The following is a 21498-nucleotide window of genomic DNA, read 5'->3' as shown; positions in this document are numbered from 1 at the left end:
CCCTCGGGCAACAGAGCGGGGGGACCCTTTCCCGCGCCGAGGGCCCCAAGCCGGTTCAAGAAGCACAAGAAAAGCCCACGGGTACTCGCAGCCCATCTTTTTTCTTCGTCTTCGTCTTCTCTTCCCCCCCCAACCCCGGCGATAACAAAACTCAGTCCTCAAATGCTTCCTCCCATGTGCGTGTGCGACTGGCGTCATGGAACTGGACTGGCACGGCGGCCGCGGGGTGGATTGGTGTGGGCTAGGCTGACCTTTTTTTTTTTTTTTTTTTTGCTCTTTGACCAAAGAAAATAGTCCTCTTTTTTTTTTGCATCATTTTTAATTCTGCGATTGGGCTGCAAAGCCACAAAGGCTCTTTTCAGCCCGACTCTGACGACGATTTCCATTCCAATTCTGTTTCGAAGGACCAAAAGCTAAACCGGTAGTTACCTGGCGCCCTTTTTTTTTTTGCAGCCGCACCCTTGGATCAAATCAATCTTGCCACCATTGCCATTTAGACTTGTCCCCCAACTTGTACTTTTTTTCGTCATCATCCTTTCCTAGTCCAACTTGCCCATTTCTCCACCACACCCGGCAGGCTGGGTTCCAAAAGGCCTCTCTGTTCCTCTCGGCATATGCATGCACTTTCTTTCCTTGTCCCCCTTTGGCTTGTCTCAAAGTATTTGTCTACTTGACTGTTTATTTTATTTTATTTTATTTTACTATTTTTATTCTTTATAAACACCTTCTTGTACTCATGGGCTGTCCAACATCAATCTTGCTTTACACACGCCCCGTACATTACTTGCCACCACACACACCCCCCAAATCTCAACCCCATTGACGACCTTTCATCAATTCTCCTTCTTTATTTCCACCCTCCCCCGTTCAAACCCGAATCGCCCACGGAATTGATAGCCCATTCAAGTCCCCCCCGTCTATAGGCGAATTGGCACACCTTTTGGCCCACACAGCCATCACCTCGCCCGCTAGCCCACCGTCCTGATGCCACCACCATGGAGACCGTCTCGCCGGTCCTCGCCTTCGTCTTTGCTGATACCAAGCACATCGTATCCGTCGTCCCCTTCCTCGGAGCGGGTCATTGTCAACAGCCCTTGGCGAATAAATGTTGTCATGTGTTATCCACGAGCAGGGGGGCCGTTCTTTGAAAACTATAAAAGGCCCTCCTGTCTTCCCGTAGACTCTTCTTCCTTCTTCCTCCTTTCATATCTCGTCTTCTGTATCCTCTTGATTCCATACCCAAGTCTCCTCTGCCCTCTACCTTGATCCTCTTGTGCCATCCCCGAGCCTATCTTGGACATACATCACATACATCACACACAACACCACGCCCCCAGTACAACCCTCATACACCGTCACCATGTCTGCGCACTACCAGACCGCCACCTACTCCATGCCCATCCACGTCCCGGGCAAGGGCAAACAGTACCCGGCCTACAGCCAGTACTCCATGTCCCCGCCCGAGTGTGACGACTCGGCCTCGTCCATCTCGGGCGTGCCCTCATACTCCCACACCGGCTTCTCCAGCGCCTCCGCCACCAGCTACCTCCCCGGCAGTGCCGTCTCCTCCAGCACCGGCGCCGAGTTTGACAGTGCCGGCTCCGCCAGCGGCGTCGACTTTCAGGATTACATGCAGGATCGCTTCTCCCATTCCTTTAACCCCATCCCTCTCGACCGCAGCATGGCCGTCCAAGCCCAAACGTACGTTGTTGCCCCCGGTCTAACTTTTTTCCCCCATCACCCCATCGACAAAAGAGAAAACTTTCCCTGCTAACACATACCGCTTAGTTCTGGCAAGCTCAATGCCAAGCACCGTGAGCTCCTGGATCTGCAGAGACAGGCACAGGCTCGCCTGGCTCGCACCCGCGAGCGATTCTCAGAAGGCATGCGCGATGCGCGCGAAGTTCGCGGCGACCTCGAGTGGACGCAAAAGAAAGTATCGTAAGTTGATTCGCCTCATTTCCAGAAATCACAAGGGCGATTTCCCATAAAAACACCCCTTTGCTATAATTCTTTTTCCGGAATGTGGCTAATTCCATTCGCAGAGCGCTCAACACCAAAGCCGCACGCATGCACCCCAAGGAGTACGCCAAGGCTCGCGCCAGATTTCCGTCTCCCGAATGCTAGGACATGTTGCTTTCTACCGCTTCTGACGCCTTTTTGTTTTCTGCTTCTTTTTTCAGCCTTGCTTTTCTATGGTTGGCTCCTTTTTTGCTTTATTCGGAAGCGCGGCGGTATAATGATTTCACGACATTACGACAAGACAGGAAACCGGCACACGATTCAAAAAATCTCCATTCTCAAACTTGGCAAATAATTTCTACATGCCAAGTAAAAAAAAAAGGACCGGGAAAAACAACAACAAATTTTTTATAGTATGGAAATAGCGTCTTCAGCACATGGTTGTCTGCTGAACAAAGGAGACGTCAAATTTGGAGCGCGGCGCGGCAATCGTGCAGGCACCTAGGCGCGCCATCTCTTGCTGCTTTATCAGCTCCAGCCAAACGGTCAGGGGTCTGCCGCCAGCATATCCCACTTGCGGGCCGCTTGCAGACTGTGGGGTGTGCTGTCGTCGTCCCCGGCGATTCGATCCCGATGCCATCGGACCCATTGAGCGTCCCTCGTGGCACCTACGCTGGCCTCTGCGCTGGCCTCTGCCAGAGACGGCCACAGCTGCCCGATCCAGCAAGGTGGACTTGGCTTCGATCACCCCTTGGAGCGACTTGTCCAGGTAGTTCCCCCCGGATTGAGGCTTTCAGTGCTGGCGCAGGCACCCGACAGGGTCTGCTGCAAGCCAGAGACGCAGACAAGAGGGGGGGGGCCAGGCGACGGCGAACCAGGGTGGAGGGCCGTTTCTTTCTTTGCAGTGCGCTTTTCCTATTCGGGATGGATAGTTGGTGTTGGACTCAATCAGAGGCTCTGTATCTGTACCTCCTATAGCAAATTATAAGCTTGGATACTTCGATCCCGGTCCGCTGACCCTGTAGAAAGACTGCCAACCAGTGTCCGTCTCTCCCTGCGACACGCCCCCCGTAGACCAAGCCCAGCGACCTGCTCTGCTCTGTCAAAGACAGGGACCAGCGTCAATGCTAGTAGGAAGAGCAGACCCTCCAATCAGGTGTCTGGCTGACGAAACATCGTATGGCCAACAGAAGGTTTCCATCACGTGATGGGCATGACGCGCCAACAGCAAAGCCAAGCCAGGCACCATGACGATGCAGTAAACGGGAGATGGAATTGTCCTGTCGCTTTTGCTTTGAGTAAATGTTTCAAGCCGCGTGCGTTGGGGCTCCTTCCCTGGTCGTGGGAGTCGGTGCCCATGTTGAAATTGGTTGCAGACCTGCAGCTTCCTCGAGTTTCGCCCAAGGATTCTCATTCGAGAAATGATCGTAGTAATCCTCATACCACGGTTTGTTGGCATGATGACCGCCCGAGGCTTGTCGCGGCGCGCCGCCCCGCCGGTGCTGGTTGCCGGCGAAGCCACCGTGAGCAGGAGCCGGCCGCTGGGGCAAGCCGGCGATCCCAGCCCCGATCGAGCCCGAGTGGTCGGCATTGGCATCGGAAGAAACGGCTCCGGCTGCTCCTACAACAGCGGCGCCGTCGTTGTTGACTGCGCCGTCGTCTCCGTCCTCGTTCTGCGCGGTAGTCTCGTCGGCATTGGCAGGGAGGGCCCGGCGTTCTCCTAGAGGCCCCGAGTTTGCTCCGGTGCCGTGGTGCTCAGAATCTTGGATGTCGATGACGGCATCGTTGTGGGGGTTGTATTTGCGCTTCTTGCTCGAAGGGTTTTGCGCGCCAAAGGAGGAGAAGCCCATGGCGGCCGCCATGGCTGCACTCGTCTCGTCGTCCATCCGGGGGTCGGGCCGAGTTCGGCAGATGCGTTAATCAACTCGGTTTCGGTTTCGGCGAGGGAGATTCGGAATGGACAGACTGGATTGCCCGATGGTGCGGTGAGGCTTGGGACGTGTTGATGTAGTTACTGGAAGAGCTGTCGAGTTGAGTCGATTCAGCGTAGCTCGCCAGCAGAGCCTGGCTGGGCAAGTGGGGCGTCCAAGAAGTTGTCTAATTTGTATCGGGTATTGGCTACGACGCACATGGCAGCCCGGAAGGAAAATCGAATGTGCCTAGACAATAATGTAACGGAATAGAGAGAGCAGAGCCATATTTCTCTTCTGATGAAAGCCGTAAATTTGTAAAATTGGTAGGGTGTGACGTGGTGTTCAGGGTCTCTGCCCTTTACAGTCATGAGATTAGATGAGCGTGATGTAACACTGGAGAGCATTGCACACATTACTTTTAATGACNAAAAAAAAAACATATGCCGAAGCCCGAAAGGAAATTTCATTGGGTTCCTAGGAATCATGGCATAGTAGGTTTGATCAGTATCATGGTCACTGAACTTGTTCTGGTCAGTTGCAAGCCCCCATGGCAAAAGAGTCGGAAATAGCATGCAGTTGGATTATACATGATGAAAATAGTCCATTAGAAGAGACTTAGTTGGAAGCTGAATCGATACCTAAAACCGCAGTCGGATTATGGCGATTGTTGCTAGTGCTTCATGAATAGGCAGTCTGCAAAACAAGCTCTGTCTCCAAGAATATGCGTAGAACTTTATATTGAACTTGTAGGTGTATTTGCCAAGACTGGCAACACCACGGCGATATGCCAGAACTGTGCGGCATGGCGTTAATTGTGCCGCGCGTGTACTTTTGCGCTCTCGACTTTCTGAGACTCGTTTCCTCGTCTCGATGCTTCTGCTTTGCTCTACCCCAGTTCCTCAATAGCCTAAAACGCAGCTTTCAACCTCAGACTCGGAGTCGAGTATCCATTGGTATCAAGCACCGACCCCACGTGATTATTGTTAAAGATCCCATCCTATACCCCATGTGTAATTGAGGCAACCCAGATGTGATGGGAGCTGCCAGCCTTGGATTTGCGCCATTTATACCTGAGCGGTTTCTTCCCCTCTCTGCCTACTACTTTCAGCGTCTTGTCAAGGACAGACAGACAGCTCTTGCATGTTTGGAGAAAAGCATTGTGTGGTGGCAAAATGGGGGAAAAGTTTACTGGTGTGATTTTTAACCGACATTGCCCGCGAGGTACGACTATTAGGTCGCAGACAAAAGTCAGACTCGGTAAATGGAAACCAAAGTTATTTTGTGCCTTTTTGATAGTGAAGCATTTTCTCGTTAAAAAAAGCCGTAGGTTTGGCTGATTGCCGAGTGAGTTCATCTCGACTGCCACGACTGAGAGGCGAACGAGGCGGTAACTATTGATGTAACAGCATCTATCTAGCTTACACGTGGCAGTGGAGGGGACTAGCATAAATCCCAGAAACTCCAGAAATTAAATGGAATCTATTCTTGAGCTGAGCACAACCTCGTGCTCAGCTCAAGTATAACAAGGCTTCCAGATGGCCGTCAAATGAGACCCTGACCAGGGTCCACGTGGGGACCAGTTCCCCGCCTGTTCATGAAATTAGCTGTAGATCTCGTACATCTTCTGACACCGAAGTACTTATTCGGTGCGCCAATGATTCTGTGCCTGGCGCAATATTCTCCCCCGCGCTCCTAGCCATGCAGGACTCGGAGCAGGAGCGGCATATAAAGGCCAGGGCCAGATCCGAGCCAAGATGGGCCAAGGTTCGCCAAGACTCTTTACCATCCACTCGTTTCGTTCCCATTTGCAATCATGAAGGCCTCTGCGATTGCTGCTGTGCTCTTGGCCGTCGTCGGTGGCGCTGCCGCCGGCCTGAACCCGCGCGGGATCGACGCCGCGGGCCAGATTCGCCTGGCATACCACGGCGACGACGCCATGGTCGTCAGCTGGAACACGTTTGAGCACGTCGCCGCGCCCGAGGTCCGCTGGGGCCTGTCCCGGGACAAGCTCGACCGCACGGCGCGGTCCGACACGTCCGTGACCTACCCGACGTCGAGCACGTACAACAACCACGTCCTCGTCGCCGGGCTCCGGCCCGACACCACCTACTACTACCTGCCCTCACCGCTGCCTCAGGGCCGCCCTCCGGCGCCGTACACCTTCACCACGGCGCGCGCGGCCGGCGACCCGCAGCCGTACTCGGTCGCCGTCGTCATCGATCTCGGCACCATGGGTCGCCTCGGCCTGACCGACCACGCGGGCAAGGGCGCGCGCCCGGAAAACATCCTCAAGCCGGGCGAGAAGAACACGATTGACTCGCTGGCGGGCACCAGCGCGACGTGGGACTTTATCCTGCACCCGGGCGACATTGCTTACGCCGACTACTGGCTCAAGGAGGAGATTGCCGGCTTCCTGCCCAACACGAGCATCGCCGACGGCCACACCGTATACGAGGCCATCCTCAACGACTTTTACGACGAAATGGCCGTCGTCACCGCGGCCAAGCCCTACATGGTCGGCCCCGGCAACCACGAGGCCAACTGCGACAACGGCGGCACCACGGACAAGGCGCGCAACATCACCTACGACGTGAGCATCTGCTCGCCCGGCCAGACCAACTTCACCGGCTACAAGAACCACTTCCGCATGCCGAGCGACGTCTCGGGCGGCACCGGCAACTTTTGGTACAGCTTCGACCACGGCATGGCGCACTTTATCCAGCTCGACACGGAGACGGATCTCGGGCACGGCTTCGTCGGCGCCGACGAGATTGACGGCGACGCCGGCGAGGGCGCGAGCCCCGTCAACGCCACGCTCAACGCGCAGACGGAGTGGCTGGCAGCCGACCTGGCGGCCGTGGACCGGGCCAAGACGCCGTGGGTCGTCGTCGCCGGCCACCGCCCGTGGTACCTGAGCAAGAAGAACGAGACGGGCTCCATCTGCTGGTCGTGCAAGGACGTGTTTGAGCCGCTGTTCCTGCGGTACGGCGTCGACCTGTACCTGTCGGGCCACGCGCACGTGTACGAGCGGCAGGCGCCGCTCGCCGACGGCAGGGCCGACCCGCGCGAGCTCGACAACCCGGCCGCGCCGTGGTACATCACCAACGGCGCCGCGGGGCACTACGACGGCCTCGACGACCTGCTGCCCGCGCCGCAGCGCCAGCGGTACAGCCGCTTCGCGCTCGACGTCAGCAACGCCACGTACGGCTGGAGCCGGCTGACGTTTCACAACTGCACGCACATGACGCACGACTTTGTCGCTAGTAACAACGACTCGGTGCTCGACTCGGCCACGCTCTTCAAGGACCGCCGGTGCAGCCTGACCAAGGGCGGCGGCAGCCACGGAAACGGCACCGTGACTACCGGCGGACAGCACGGTAACGGCACCGGGGCGCAGACCACGACGCGCTCCGCGCCGGGTGGCCCGGTTACGTCCTCCTCAACCAAGAGTCTCGGTGCTACGGCCTCGCCCAAGGGTCCCAGCGCTACGCACAGCAGCACGACCGTTCCTGTGAGTAGCTCGGGCTCCCGAGTCGCTGCTGTGACGGTTCTTGGGTTGGTTGGCTTGTTTGCCTGCTTGTAATACGTCATGTACATGTTGACAGGCCACTACTATCTCTTTTTAGTGATTGAAGCGTGCAGGCAGCCAAAATCAAGCCCTTCGATTGGTCAGAGGGGTGAGATGGGCCAACAAGCCCCCTTACCCTGACGATGGCTTCCATCTACAGACTTCCTTTCCATAGCACATCTATCAACTAGAACACCAGAATAAGACCCTTTGTCATGATGCCTGTATGACCACCGCGAATGTCACCTGTATTCCGACACTTTTGACTGAACTCTCTCCTTTGTGTCCTATCTGGAGATGGCATGCAGCTTCATCAGTGGACAGCTGCTACAATTGGCTGCACTGCTCTGCAAGCCGATCGAGATCAAGTAAAGACTGTCTGTCGGTAAAGGAACCGAGCGCTGTTGAGATCCTTCATCATGTTATTATGCAGCTCGGTTACAGCCTCTCCGAGCCCTCCGCCTGCAGTCGCGGAGAAGCTCACTCGGGGTTGCCCTCGCGAACGTGCTCACCGAGACTGGGCTGGAATTGGAAGCCGTGCCCGCCGCCGCTCGTCGCCACCATCAAAGCCCCCAAAAGAAAGAGATTACAGGCACCAGAGTACCCATCATGGTCGCTTTGCCGAATGAGGGGGTTTCCGTCCCCTGTCTTATACCAAGACCAGACCCAGCTTTACTACGGGGCCTTGCCTCGGAGCCATTAGAATATTGTCCGAAGCCCTTTGTTCATGCTCTGTGTTCCCGGCGACAAAAAGCCGGCATCGGCCTCGATCCAAGTTTATCGTCCAATATAAGCAAGCCTCCTTCGTATCGTTGCAGCGGGCCGCAGATCTCTTGGCGTCTTCGCTTGGCCCCCCGCGCCGACAACTATCGAGTCCGGGGTAATAGAACAGGTGGACAAGTGTGGGACTTGGCCGCCATCTATACTTTCACGTCTTGGAGCTTCGCGTCCATGACCTGCCTGCATCCGAGGTCGTCATTATGCCCTTTGCAAAATAAGAGGATGGTCAGGCAGCCATTGCTCTCACTCGTTCCCGGCCATCTTCCCCTTCACCACCCTGGTGAATTCCTACGAGAATGACGATAAAAAGTTTCCTACGCAAGTTGCCTTTTGGCAAGATCATCCACGATGCTCCGAGGGAGACCATCTTCAATCGGCATCTCCTGGTTTCGGCCTTTGTCTACGCCCTTGGCGGCATGCCCCCCAGTACGTTCCTCATTCCCCAAAACTAAGCCGCGAGGCGAAACTTGTGTCGCCAGACTGCCGGCTGACAGACCTGATTCTTCCTGCCTCGTAGTCTGGGATCAAGGAGCGTCGTCCGTCATGGCGTCCCTTCCTGGCTTCCAGGAGCACTTTGGGATCAGGTCGGGTGCCAACGCCAACGATATTCGCAACTTTATATCCATAGTGTACGTCGGCTTCGGCGTCGGATCTGGCCTGACGTTGTTCATCAACGACAGGCTCGGAAGGATACGGTCCTATCGCCTGTATGCACTCGTCTACTGCATCGGCAGCCTCGTCACCGTCTTCGCGCCCGACGTGCGGGTTCTGTACGCCGGGCGTGTCGTCCAAGGCCTCGGCCTCGGCCCGCTCACCGTCAACGGCCCGCTGTCCATTGTGGAAATCTCGCCGCCGCAGATCCGGGGCTTGCTGACGAGCTGGTTCAGCATCGCCATGGGGGCCGGCCTCATCGGGGCCAACTTTTGCACGCTGGCTTGTTTCCGCCACGTGCCCGTCGGCAAGCTCCAGTTCCAAATCGTCATGCTCGTCCCCGTTGTCTACATTGCTGCCTGCATGGTGGGAACCCTCTTCATTGAAGAGTCTCCCCGCTGGCTGTTCCTCGTTGATCGTCGCCAGGAAGCAGTCGCAGGACTGGCAAGGGTTCGAGGTCTGCCTGCAGACGACCCTCGTCTCCAGCGCGAGGTTGCCGACATCGAAGACAATATTAACAAATCGGTAGAGGCAGTAGGTGGTTCAGGTTTCTGGACCATTGCCAAGGAGACCTTTACTTCAGCCTCGAACCTGCGGCGCGTGCAGCAGAGCCTTCTCACATACACTTTTGCGCAGCTGTCGGGTGCCAATCTCATCACATCGTACTTTGTGCCCATCATGGCCATCGTTGGCATCTCCGGCGGCACCGATCAGTCCATGTTCTTGAGCGGCATGTATGCAGTATCCAAGTTGATCTATTTGCTAGTCGCCACGTTCTTCCTGGTAGATGCGTTTGGCCGTCGCAGGTCGCTTTTTCTAGGCGCCGGGGTACAACTGGCCACACACCTTTATCTGGCAATCTATCTTCGGTTTTCGCAAAAGGGACTTGCCACTGAGGCAGCTTCGAAAGTGGCCGTTGCAGCCTTGTTCGTTCATGCGTTTGGGTATAGCGTCGGTACGTTCGCGACAACACTCCCCGACACCTCACCTCTGTGAGACTGACCTTGAACAGGGCTTGCCCTTGTACCATACATCTTTGGTAGTGAGATTTGGCCCAATCGCATCCGTTCTTTTGGCGGAGCAATGAGTCAAACCTTTCACTGGCTATTTATCTATGCCATGCAATACAGCATGCCGTCAATCCTGTCCGCCTTTCACCAGTGGGGAGCGTTCCTGTTCTTCGGCGCCTGGTGCGTCGTTGCCATTATTTATACATTTCTGATGGTCCCCGAGGTGTCTGGTCTCACTGTGGAGGAAATAGAAGACACTTTCAAGGGTTCATGGTTTGTCGCTTACCAGACGTCGCGACGACGACGAGTTATTGAAGGGCGAGACGATGCTGAGGGCTCAGTTCTTGGTAAAACAGTGCAAGTGCAAAGAGGCCGTCATCATAACATATCAAAGGACGACAAATAGTCTCCGAGAGTAGTAGTGGTGTTTAGGCTGTTACTTTTATATTTTTCTTATTTCCACTACTTCTCCCATTTCTCTGGTTTCTTAGTATTTCGAGTTTCCCTGTTCAGCTATCGGGGTATAGAAGCTATCAGGGTATAAAATAAATTAACTTAAATATGCCATTTGCTATCATGCAATGTGCCGCTCTATAAAATTAAAATGATGCGCTCTTGATATCTTGTGGTATCGACACTTCCGTATACAGCCACCAAATCACCACCGCCACCACATTACTTGCCAGCCTCGTCATCCTCGCAGACATTAGATTCGTCCACGTACACTCACATGCGCCGCTGGTCATTACGTACTTATACTCTCCGTCGTGTCCTCCTTGTCTTGTTTGTCTTGCCTTTTCTTCTTCTTCTCCACCTTCTTCATCGCGTCGCTCGTCAGCTCTTGCCGGTCAATCAGCTTCACCACGTCCTTTTTGCGCGTCTTCCTGTCACCCCTCATAATGACCAAGCCGGCGACAATGTTGGTGGTGATGCTGACGCACAGAATGGTCGTCGTAATGGCCGGGTTGCGATGGTGGTAGTCGATGCCCCACGTCGTGGAGCTCAGCGAAATCTGGAGGCACGAATGCATGTCGAGCAGAACAATGACGGTAATCAGCAAGCTGAGAGGGAAACGGTAGTGAGTAAAGGTCTCGTGCGGTTTGTAGAAGCTGTGCGACTTGACGAGCTTTTGACGATGGTGGAGGAAGCGCTTCTGCTGCTTGGGCGTGAGCGGGTACAAGTCTTCCTCCTCCTCCGCTCCCTCTTCCACATTGACGTCTTGCTCCTTGGATATCTGGCTGGGTGCGCGAATCAGAGGCGGCTGCTGGTCAAGTGCACCAGGCATCGACTCTTCCTTGCTGTTCACATCGACGTGAGGTGCACCAGAGACATCCGAGGATCCGCTTCGGTCGGGCGCTTCAATGTCTCCCCTCTTGAGCTGTGCCTTCTTCATCTTGCGCGAGTAATGAACAAGAAAGCATAGATGGTAGGTATCAATGGCACGAAAAGGAGCCATGCCACCACCGACAACCAGGAAGAGGGCAACCAAAACACTGTCAATGATATGGAGGTTGTATTCTTGTTTGTCACCGACATAGATCCAACCAATCAAGAACAAAACCCAAGCCAGGCCAAAAGCGGTGATGCAAACAGCGTACAAAGTTACCAGGAAACCGAGGGGCCGACGAACATATTGTCCAAAGCCCTTCATCATTCGCTTCAACTTGGATCGCCGAGAGTGCAGCATGTGGCGAACATGGTCGTCGAGTTCCCGCTTCTCCGCATCCGTCCAGTGTGTCACGGATACACCATGAGGAAGTGCAGCATAATGGGAATCACTCAGTCGCGAAGTAATGGTGTCCGTTCTTCGTATGTGTGGTGGTGGTATGTCCGCTTCCGCTTCCGCTTCCTCCAAGGCTGGTAGTTCTTCGATAGTCTCGTCAGGCGCAACGCCAGATGTGACTGGCTCCTGCTGAGTTCCCGATGTTCTCGGCTCAGACGTCCCGGGTCTGGATACAACTCGTTCGGGATCGTGCTGAGTGAGGACATATGTCGGGCGTCGGTTAATTAATTTACCCAGATCGGGGACGAATAGGGAGTTTTGAATGTTGGTCAGGGTTGACAGCGTTTGGATTTCGGGATCTACACTGCAGGTTAGCATAGGTGCGCATGACGGTTCACTCAGTAGAACTTACCGATGGTATCTAAAAGATCCACTAGATGCTCTTCATACTCATCATCTTGGTGCATGGATCCTCGAGAGGTTGTTTCCTGCGAGCCGCTCCTCGCAGCGCCGTTAGCGCCGGGCCAAAACATTCTGCTTAGACGTCTACGGCGATTTTGCGGAGACGCGCTGGAGTCTACACTGAGATGCTCAGGCCGCTGGCGAGTGATGCTTGTGGGGAGTGAGGTTGTAGGAGAGAGGGGGTTGCCAACAATGCCAAGTTCCTGCATTGTCGGACGTGAGCCCTCCTCTGTCAGTCGCGGGAGCGCAACTTGGGGCGTGCGACGCGAATGCCTCGCTGTGTCGCCATCCCGACCCGCGGCGTCTAAAGAGGGCTGTGAAATGCTGCGGGGGCGTGTACGCCGGGCAGATGTAGGAACGGCACCGGCCGCGAGCGCATCGGAGGAGGAGGAGGAGGTAGTGGCGGCGGCGGCGGTATCGGACGAAGGCGGGTTCAGCGATGCATTGGATAGGCGTCGAATGCGGATGCTTGGTCGGCGATTCGAGTTCCGGCTGGCGGGACGAGACTCGCCAGAGGGCCCAGACGCGTGGGAGCGGACAGACTGGCGCGAAGGTTGCGGGCGCAGGTTGGTCGCTGCGTCAAAGTAGTCGCCGCTCGAGTCGGCCGTAGCGCTGGGTGTTGCTAGGCCGAGAGAATAGGTACTTCGACTGCCGGCACCGAGACCTGCGATGCCTTGTTGATGTTGTTGTTGATGAGCCTGCATCTCTATGGTGGCCGCCGAGGGCGGACGGCCATTGGAATTGTCCATCGCGAGCGAGATGGAAGGTGGCGTTGCAGGAGAGGCAGAAGAAGGAGTCGGGATGAAGAGAATAAAATTACGAGCAGCCCAAACACAACCAAGATTGACCAAGGAAGCTGCCAAAACCGGGACGGCAGATGAAGTGGGGCCGGTAGTGTGCAAACAGCCACAATGACGCGCTTCAGGCTTCAGGTTATATCGTTCAAGGCTGGCTGAAGGAATTTTTATGTCGGGAGAAATGGAATACTATGCGATTGTTTAGTTAGAGCATAACCCCGTGTCGCCGTCTGCCTATTTGAATTGCATGTTGACTTGCTCTCGAGCCGTCTTGCAAATGTATTACATGCCGCTTAGCAAGCGTCTTTAGCGGCTTCGTGTTAGGCATAAGAGTTTTGGCAAGATGATAATATATTCCCTAGCTTCTACGTAGGTGGCTTATAGCCCTAAGCTTATAGCCCTAAGAGTACTATACACATACTATATATATAATAATATACCTTATTGCCTATAGTAACGACCTTACTATTAAATAAAACTAAATAATTTTACCTTATATATAAATAAACTAATTATACTCTACTATATATAAAGATATCTCCTCTAAAGCTAAGCTAAATTATAGGTATATATAAGTCCTATAAATAAAAAGAAGAAATTAAATAATCTTACTCTATATATAAGTAAAAACTAATTATACTTTACTATATATAAAGATAATTCCTTTATACTAAAGAATCTTTATACTTCTATCCTATCTACTTTATCTATATTATTAGCTAGCTCTAATACCTCTATATTCTACCTAAGTTCTTCTATATTTAGCTTAATAGGTATTAGGCCTAGTATACTTATATCTATATTTTTAAGATTAGTAAACTAACTATCTTTAGGATTAAAGAACTAGCCTTTATCTATTCTAAATATATATTACTTTTAGTCTTAGATTAGCTTAACTAGCTTTAGCTATTATAGTATAGGCTTCTATCTAGGCTTTAACTTTAGCTTTACTATTTTAATTACTACTTTAGTTATTTTAATAGTTATACTTATCTTAGTTATAAGGAGTACTATATTTACTATATCTTTAGCCTTTTTTATTATTATATACTATATAAGGTTACTATTAAATTCTAGCTTTAGTATTAGTTACTATATAAATATATACTCTACTTACTAGTATATATAGCTTTCTAAGCCCTTTATTATAAGGATATTTAGGGTATAGTTTACTATATTAGGGTAGTAAAATATACTAAAGGCTATATAAGTCTATTCTATAGGTTATATACTAATACTATTAACTATTATTTTTTATATTATTTTATATATAACCTTTAATATAATAGTAGTAATTAGGTAGTTTATATACTATATATTAAGAAGCTTATATTTAAATATAGAAATAGTATTAAGTAGGTATTTACTAGACTTCTATATAGCTATTAATATATTAATATATATTTATATAAATATAACTTCTTATTATATAGTAGTTATACTTATCTTTATTATTTAGTATATAAAGTTAATACTATATAGGATTATATTAGGCTTATTTATAAGGGTATAAGCTATAACTCTATTAATCTAATCCTTTATAGCCTTTATTATCTCTTAACCTAGTTAAGGTCTTTAGAGTTAATCCTTTACTATAGTAGCTATCTCTTTTATAATATATATTAGCTTCTCTATATAGCTCTTAAGCGGCTTAGTACTACCTTCTAGGTATACTACCTTAATAAAGGTAGGTAGTAGTATTATAAACTATCTAGTATCTTAGTATAGCTTTACTAGGGTAATATTTATTCTACTAACTAGGTCTTTTAGGTAGGTAAGTTCTTAGTATATTATCTTATTATCCTTTTTTAAGGTATTTATAATTCTTTATATCTTAGCTATATATTCTTATAACTTATTAGTAATATTAACCTTATTTACTATATATAAGTTATTTTAAACTATATTATATATATCCTCTTATAAACTATATAAATACTTATATTCTACCTTAATTAGTATAATATTATACCTAACTACTTTTTATAGTATTATTAGCTTAATATTAATATAGCTATTAGACTATATAATAAAGGGTAATAGCTTAGCTATTAGCTAAGAAGGTATTTATTATAGCTATATATAAATAAGGTAGTTAATATTACCTAGGTTTTCTTTTTTATTATTATATATAATTACTAGCTTAACTTACTTAATATCTCTAATAATCTTTAGCTTTTACTACTTTATATTAGTTAACTTTATCTTTTATACTTTATTATCCTATTATCTCCTTTTCTTACTATAGAGTATTATAAACTTTATTATTAATTCTACTATATAATCCTTTACTTATTCCTTTATCTTTAATATTATATTAAACTTAGCTATATAAGGCTTAACTCCTATAAATACTTTTTTAAAATTCTTATCCTCTAAATACTATTTTATAATATAAGCTTTATTTATACTATAAACTATTATAATAACTACTATTTATATAAATATTTTTAGTTTTAATATATTATACTTAGTTATTAGTAGATTACTAATATTCTTATAGCTAAAGGTATATAATTACTATATACCTAATATATACTACTTAAAGTATATTACTATAAGTAGGATATTTTAATTTAAGTATAATACCTACTATATAATAAAAGCTCCTAATAATAACTAGAATTTAGTATTTAATAGGTTAAGTAGCTTTACTAGCTTACTTACTATATTATATAAGGCTTTTAGATTAACTTTATTATACTATATAGGTATAGAATCTATAATATCTTTTAATATCTATATATAATAGAGCTTTATAAGTTTAAGGTTTACTAATAAGGGTTTACTTAGTATAACTAGTATAGTTAATAGATAGGAGGCTAATATATAAAAGCCTTCTTTTTTTATTAAGTTATTAAGTAAATCCTAATATTTTATCTTTTTATACTTATAGGCCTTATATAATACTACTTTTATTAATAAGCTTATTATATTATATTTTATTAATAAGCTTACTATATTATATATATAGATAAGAAATAAAAATTAAAAGATAGAAAGAAATAGCTATTTACTAAGAAAAGTAATAATATTAATACTAAAAAATAAAGGAAATAGAAAGTAAGCTAAGTAGGGGGGGGGGGGAGAGGTTTTATAAATACTATACTACTAGGTAGTCTAATAATAAATAGTATTTATTTAATATCTAATCTTTTAATACTACTACTATATATTTACCTAACTCTTTAATAAATAGCTACTTATTATAACTTTTATTTAAATTATAATATTATACTTAGAAAAATTATATACTATCCTTATACTTCTTATTTATTATCTAGATAATTTTATAGTTCTTTATATAAAGCTATAATAGCTTAGGTGTTATAATATACTTATATAGTTCTTTAGCCTATAGAGTTATATAGCTATCCTTTTTAATAGCTATCTATATATCTACTAGTAGCTTATTAGATTCTACTAATAGCCTATATACTAGCTTTAAGTAGTTAACTAAAATTACTAGCTAGATATATAATATAGTAGGTAGTGTTAGTTAGTATATAATATAGCTAATATACTCTATAATATAATAGGGTCTTATAAATTACTTTCTAAATTTATATCTTAAGTTATTAGTTATAGTATATCCTTTATATAATCTAAGATATACTATATTACTAACTATAAAAAAGTAAGTTATATACTACTAGTTATAGTAATTCTTTATTATTACTATAGTAATAGTAAGGGTATTATATACTAAGACTCTAGTTACCTTATAATTTAGTTTTACTAGTATACTACTAATTAAGTAGTTTAGTATATTTATAAGGTTAAATCCCTTAATAACTTTATATAGTAAGTACCTTATTAATATAGATTATATACTATTAATTTAAAAGATTAGTTATAATATAATTAATTCCTATTATACTAGTTTCTTTAAGCTAATAATATAGATTTAGATAGCTAAGGATATTATCTAGATTACTTATTCTATCTAGCTATCTATTTATAAGTAGTATACTATAATATATATAAGCTTTATATATATCTACCTTTATATATACTATTATAATACTATTATAAACTTTAGGTCCTTATTTAAGAGTATAATCTTAAAGATACCCTAGCCTTTATTAAATAGTAATTAAGTAGGATTTATACTACCTCTACTATATTAAATATATCCTTTAGAGGGGCTATTAGTATTAACTTATTAAATTTATAAACTACTACTAATATTACTATATACCTTTATTTTAAGAATAGTAGTACTAGTATAAAGTTAATTAAGATATAGTAATATAATATAGGCGCTAGTAATAGTAGCTATAGGTTCCTATATAGTATATATACTTACTTATAGTATTCCTAGTACTTAATATAATACTATAGGAACTCTTAAAAATACTTACTACTTTTATATATATAGTATTACCTTAATACTAATTTAAGCTTATTATATACTATATAATTACTAATATAGATAGCCTTAAAGATATCTTATTCTATAGTATATAAGATATATAGCTTATCTAGGTAATTTATAACTACTTTCTATAGAAGCCTATCTTTAATCTTAAATAAAAGCTTAGCTTTATTATTAGTAGCTAACTTATTATTATATATAATAGTATCTTATATATACACCTAGACTAGGTCTTCTTAGTATCTATAATATAGCTATTCTTTAAATTCTAGGCTTATACTAATAAGGCTTATATATAGTATAAGTACTATTATAAGCTATACCTCTAGGAAGTTCTTATTTATATAGTATACTACCTAAAGGCTATTAAGCTATAGCTTAGTATAATTATTAGGTATATTATCTAATAGGCTAGTCTACTTTAGGTCTATATAAGGGGGCTATATAGATAGCCTACTTAATATATCTAAGATAATATAGTTTATACCCTTATAATATATAACTCTTATATCTATATTACTAGTATACTCTATAGCCTATATAATTTTCTTATTAATAACTTACCTATTTATTATATTAATAATATTAAGTTACTTATCTAGTTAAATAAGAGAATAGTAATTAATAAAGTATATTACTAGTAGCTTATCTATTATATTAATTATATATTAGAGCTTTCTTAATACCTAAATATAGCTATATACTTCTATCTTTATAGCCTAGTACCTCTTTTCCTTATCTAATAATATATAAGAAAGAAATATAACTAGTTTAACTATTATATATAATAGGTAGCTTACTACTTTTCTATCCTTAGTAATACTAGCTAAGGCTATCTCTTATATATAGTATATTATAACTTTAATACTAGTCTTTACTATATTAATATTAAAGAATAGCTACCTATATATAGTAAAGTATACTAAGGTATAGTACTATATAAAAGCTATCTTTAGTTACTTAAAGCTATATAGCTTTATTTATATTAGAAGGGATAGTATATTCTAATTAGCCTAGTCTTTATAAGCCTACTATTAGGCTTAGGCCTATTATATATAATATACCTTACCTAGTAATATAGTTATAGTCTTTTATACTCTTATAGCTTACTATAGCTAGATCTTATATTCCTATAATAATTCTATAATTATAGTATAGTATAGTATATTATACCTTAAAGCTCTAGTAAAGCCTAAGAGTATCTTTAATTCCTTTAGTATTATAGGAAATTTAAGCTTATATACTATAGCTAGCTTATTATCTATTATACTAAGGCTAAGGCTATTAACTATTTATCTAAGTATAATAACTAATATATATATAATATAGGATTTCTATAGTCTAATTAATATATTATTATATAGTAAGGCCTAAAAAACTTCCTAGATATAATATAAGTGCTTTTTAAAGCTAGTAAACCCTATAAAGATATTATTATAGTATAATAAGCCTTTAGTTTATCTTAGAATCTTATCTATATACTACTATATATAAGTATTATTATTCTTATAGCCTATAATAAGCACCTAGAATATATATTAGTCTTTATATATAATAATTATAAATACCTATATTAAGTCTAAATATAGTTACTATTAATAGTAAAATACTATAGTATTAATAATAGTAATATACTTAGTATAGGCTAACTTACTTATAATAGTATTTTATTATTATATAAAGTATATATTACTTAAGGCTTATTTATTTAAAAGCCTTATATTTATTACTATATACCCTTTCCTTTTATTACCCTACCCTTACTAGATAATAAAGATAGGGAATATAAATAGTACCTATATATATATATATTCTAGCTTACTTTTAGTAATAAGATTATTAACTATTATCTAGATAATCTTCTATTCCTTAGAACCCTATAAGTATACTTTATAGTAATATAAGAGTATCTCTTCCTAGCCTAGCTTTAGGTATATATATATATATTCCTCTAAGGGTACTATAGTAAAGCCTTTATCCTTAAAAAGTACTATATAGTTTATAACTAGCCTATATAGAGCTATATTTTACTATTATAAGCTACTATAATAGATATTAATACTAATAAGATATATAATTATATCTATCTTAAGGGCTTTTAGTATTATAGTAAACTTACTATTTTCTATTTTACTAACTACTATTAGCTTTATTACTAAGTTAGCTTACTATAGTTTAATAGTATATACCTAGGCCTTTAGGTATAGGGGGTATAGCTACCTAAGCCTTATATATTTATATAGCTTTATATACTTTAGTAAGTTATTATATACTAGTATATAGTATATATCTTATTATATTATAGTAAAGAAGGCTATAATACTAGGTATTATTTAAGGTTTATATATATACTATACTTATTTAGTACCTTTAGTAATACTATATTAGACTAATACTAATATAGTCTCTCTTAATACTAAAATAATATATAAGTTAGTTTTAACTATTACTATACTATATTATACTTAAGCCTATATACTTATTAGTATATTTATATACTAATAGTTATATAAAATTACCTTTTATTATATAATTAATATATCTATTTATAATAGCCTTAATATATCTATACTAAATAGTATATTAACTCTTAGCTTAGGTATTATAGTTATATTAATTATTTAATATATTATAGCTAGTATACTATTCTACTATATATTAAGAAGATATAGTAGAAAGTATATATACTTTATTACTATATACTAAGCTTACCCTATATTATATAGTTATATTAGTTATACCTTTATAAGTAAGGTTAAGTTAAGATAGTTCTTAGCTAGTTATTTCTTATTTATTAATATAGTGCTAAAGTTAGTATTAGTATATATATTATAGAGTATACCTAGTATATTTAGGTCTAGGTAGACTTAGAAATATAGGTATAACTAGCTAGAACCTTATAGTACCTAGGTTATTAGGCTTATATTTATTATTTAAATAATCTATAGGGGTAGTTATAATTTAGAAGATATATTCTAGAAGATATAATATATATCTAGTAGTACTATATTATATTTAATATATATACTTATAAGAGGGTTATTATAGGGAATATTAGAGTAAGTAAAATCTTAATTATTTAAGCTAGTAGCTATATTTAGATAAGCTATATATATATATTTATATAAATTATTATTAGAACTAAAGGCCTAGCTATATATATAGTACTTAGTTATACCTTATATAGTAGTAATAAAGTAGGTATTAATAGTCTCTTCTAGCTCCTTAGCTAGGGTATATACTATTATAGCTTATAGATTATTAAAATAATCTATTAGGCTATATTCTTTCTTCTCTAATAGTATATTTATAGACTAGTTATCTCTTTAGGTTATACCTTAATCCTTTATTTCTTTATCTTACTAGTATATACCTATTATTTACTATAGCCTACTACCTTAATTATATCTACCTTAGTTATATAACTAGTATAAAGTATAATATAGGGGGTATATATTACTCCTATACTTATTATAGCTATTATTATTTTTTCTAAAGCTATTTATATTCTATATACTACTATTAGCTTAAGGTAGGATGTTTATATTACTATAGAATAGTCTAAAGGGGGTTGCCTATAGGGCCTTCTTTATATTCTATAGTTACTATATATAGCCTTAGCCTTACTATATATATACTAAGGGTAGGGATTACTAGTTATCCTAATAGCTATTTAACTACTACTATCCTTACTATTTATTATAAAACTAGCTATAAATATTATATAGCCTAAATAGGTACTATACTACCTAATCTAAATATAGTATATAAGGTATATTATTCTACTTCTACCTTATAAGATCTTTTATTATATCCTATTATTCTTATAATATTATTATAAATTATAAAGCTATAGTATTTAGTATTAATAGTAATAGTAGGCTATAGATTATTAAATTAAAAGAGTTATATACTATTTAAAGCTATACCTACTAGCCTAATTTATAAGCTTATATATCTTTTAATACTTATAAGGTATATATTTTAATACTATAGCTATTATATATATCTATTAAAGTATATTAAGCTTTTATTAAGTCTTTAGTAACTTCTACTATTAGCTTTTACTATCTTTTAATAAGATTAATATAGATATCTTCTATAGATATATTATAAAGTAGTTACTAGTCTATTATAGTAAGATAACTATTATACTATTAGGTAGCCTTACTATATAAGTAGGTTACCTAAATATCTTTAACCTATTACTTACTATAGCTAATAATATATTACTTAAGCTAGTTTATAAATATA

The 21498-nt window shown here is 42.0% G+C and overlaps 5 protein-coding genes across 5 annotated transcripts; 3 read left to right on the top strand and 2 right to left on the bottom strand.

The window, feature by feature from the left end:
* Positions 1 to 1360: 1360 nt before the first annotated feature.
* CCM_00189 (uncharacterized protein) lies at positions 1361 to 2127 on the top strand (the record flags this gene model as incomplete). Its single annotated transcript, XM_006665349.1, has 3 exons — positions 1361 to 1701; positions 1789 to 1941; positions 2046 to 2127. 3 exons carry the CDS (start codon positions 1361 to 1363, stop codon positions 2125 to 2127), a joined length of 576 nt encoding a protein of 191 aa, XP_006665412.1.
* A 1142-nt stretch (positions 2128 to 3269) lies between these two features.
* CCM_00188 (uncharacterized protein) lies at positions 3270 to 3824 on the bottom strand (the record flags this gene model as incomplete). Its single annotated transcript, XM_006665348.1, has 1 exon — positions 3270 to 3824. The coding sequence occupies one exon, from the start codon at positions 3822 to 3824 to the stop codon at positions 3270 to 3272; it is 555 nt and encodes a 184-aa protein (XP_006665411.1).
* A 1864-nt stretch (positions 3825 to 5688) lies between these two features.
* On the top strand, positions 5689 to 7458 carry CCM_00187 (metallophosphoesterase; the record flags this gene model as incomplete). Its single annotated transcript, XM_006665347.1, has 1 exon — positions 5689 to 7458. The coding sequence occupies one exon, from the start codon at positions 5689 to 5691 to the stop codon at positions 7456 to 7458; it is 1770 nt and encodes a 589-aa protein (XP_006665410.1).
* Positions 7459 to 8766: 1308 nt separating this feature from the next.
* CCM_00186 (sugar transporter, putative) lies at positions 8767 to 10290 on the top strand (the record flags this gene model as incomplete). Its single annotated transcript, XM_006665346.1, has 2 exons — positions 8767 to 9829; positions 9887 to 10290. The coding sequence occupies 2 exons, from the start codon at positions 8767 to 8769 to the stop codon at positions 10288 to 10290; spliced, it is 1467 nt and encodes a 488-aa protein (XP_006665409.1).
* A 269-nt stretch (positions 10291 to 10559) lies between these two features.
* CCM_00185 (uncharacterized protein) lies at positions 10560 to 12818 on the bottom strand (the record flags this gene model as incomplete). The annotated part of the gene is made up of 3 exons (XM_006665345.1): positions 10560 to 10609; positions 10638 to 11966; positions 12020 to 12818. The coding sequence occupies 3 exons, from the start codon at positions 12816 to 12818 to the stop codon at positions 10560 to 10562; spliced, it is 2178 nt and encodes a 725-aa protein (XP_006665408.1).
* Between the last annotated feature and the right edge of the window lie 8680 nt (positions 12819 to 21498).

Source organism: Cordyceps militaris (assembly GCF_000225605.1).
Source record: "Cordyceps militaris CM01 unplaced genomic scaffold CCM_S00001, whole genome shotgun sequence".
Taxonomy (NCBI): domain Eukaryota; kingdom Fungi; phylum Ascomycota; class Sordariomycetes; order Hypocreales; family Cordycipitaceae; genus Cordyceps; species Cordyceps militaris.
Note: the sequence above shows the minus strand (reverse complement) of the source record. Positions and strands in the feature narration are given on the sequence as shown.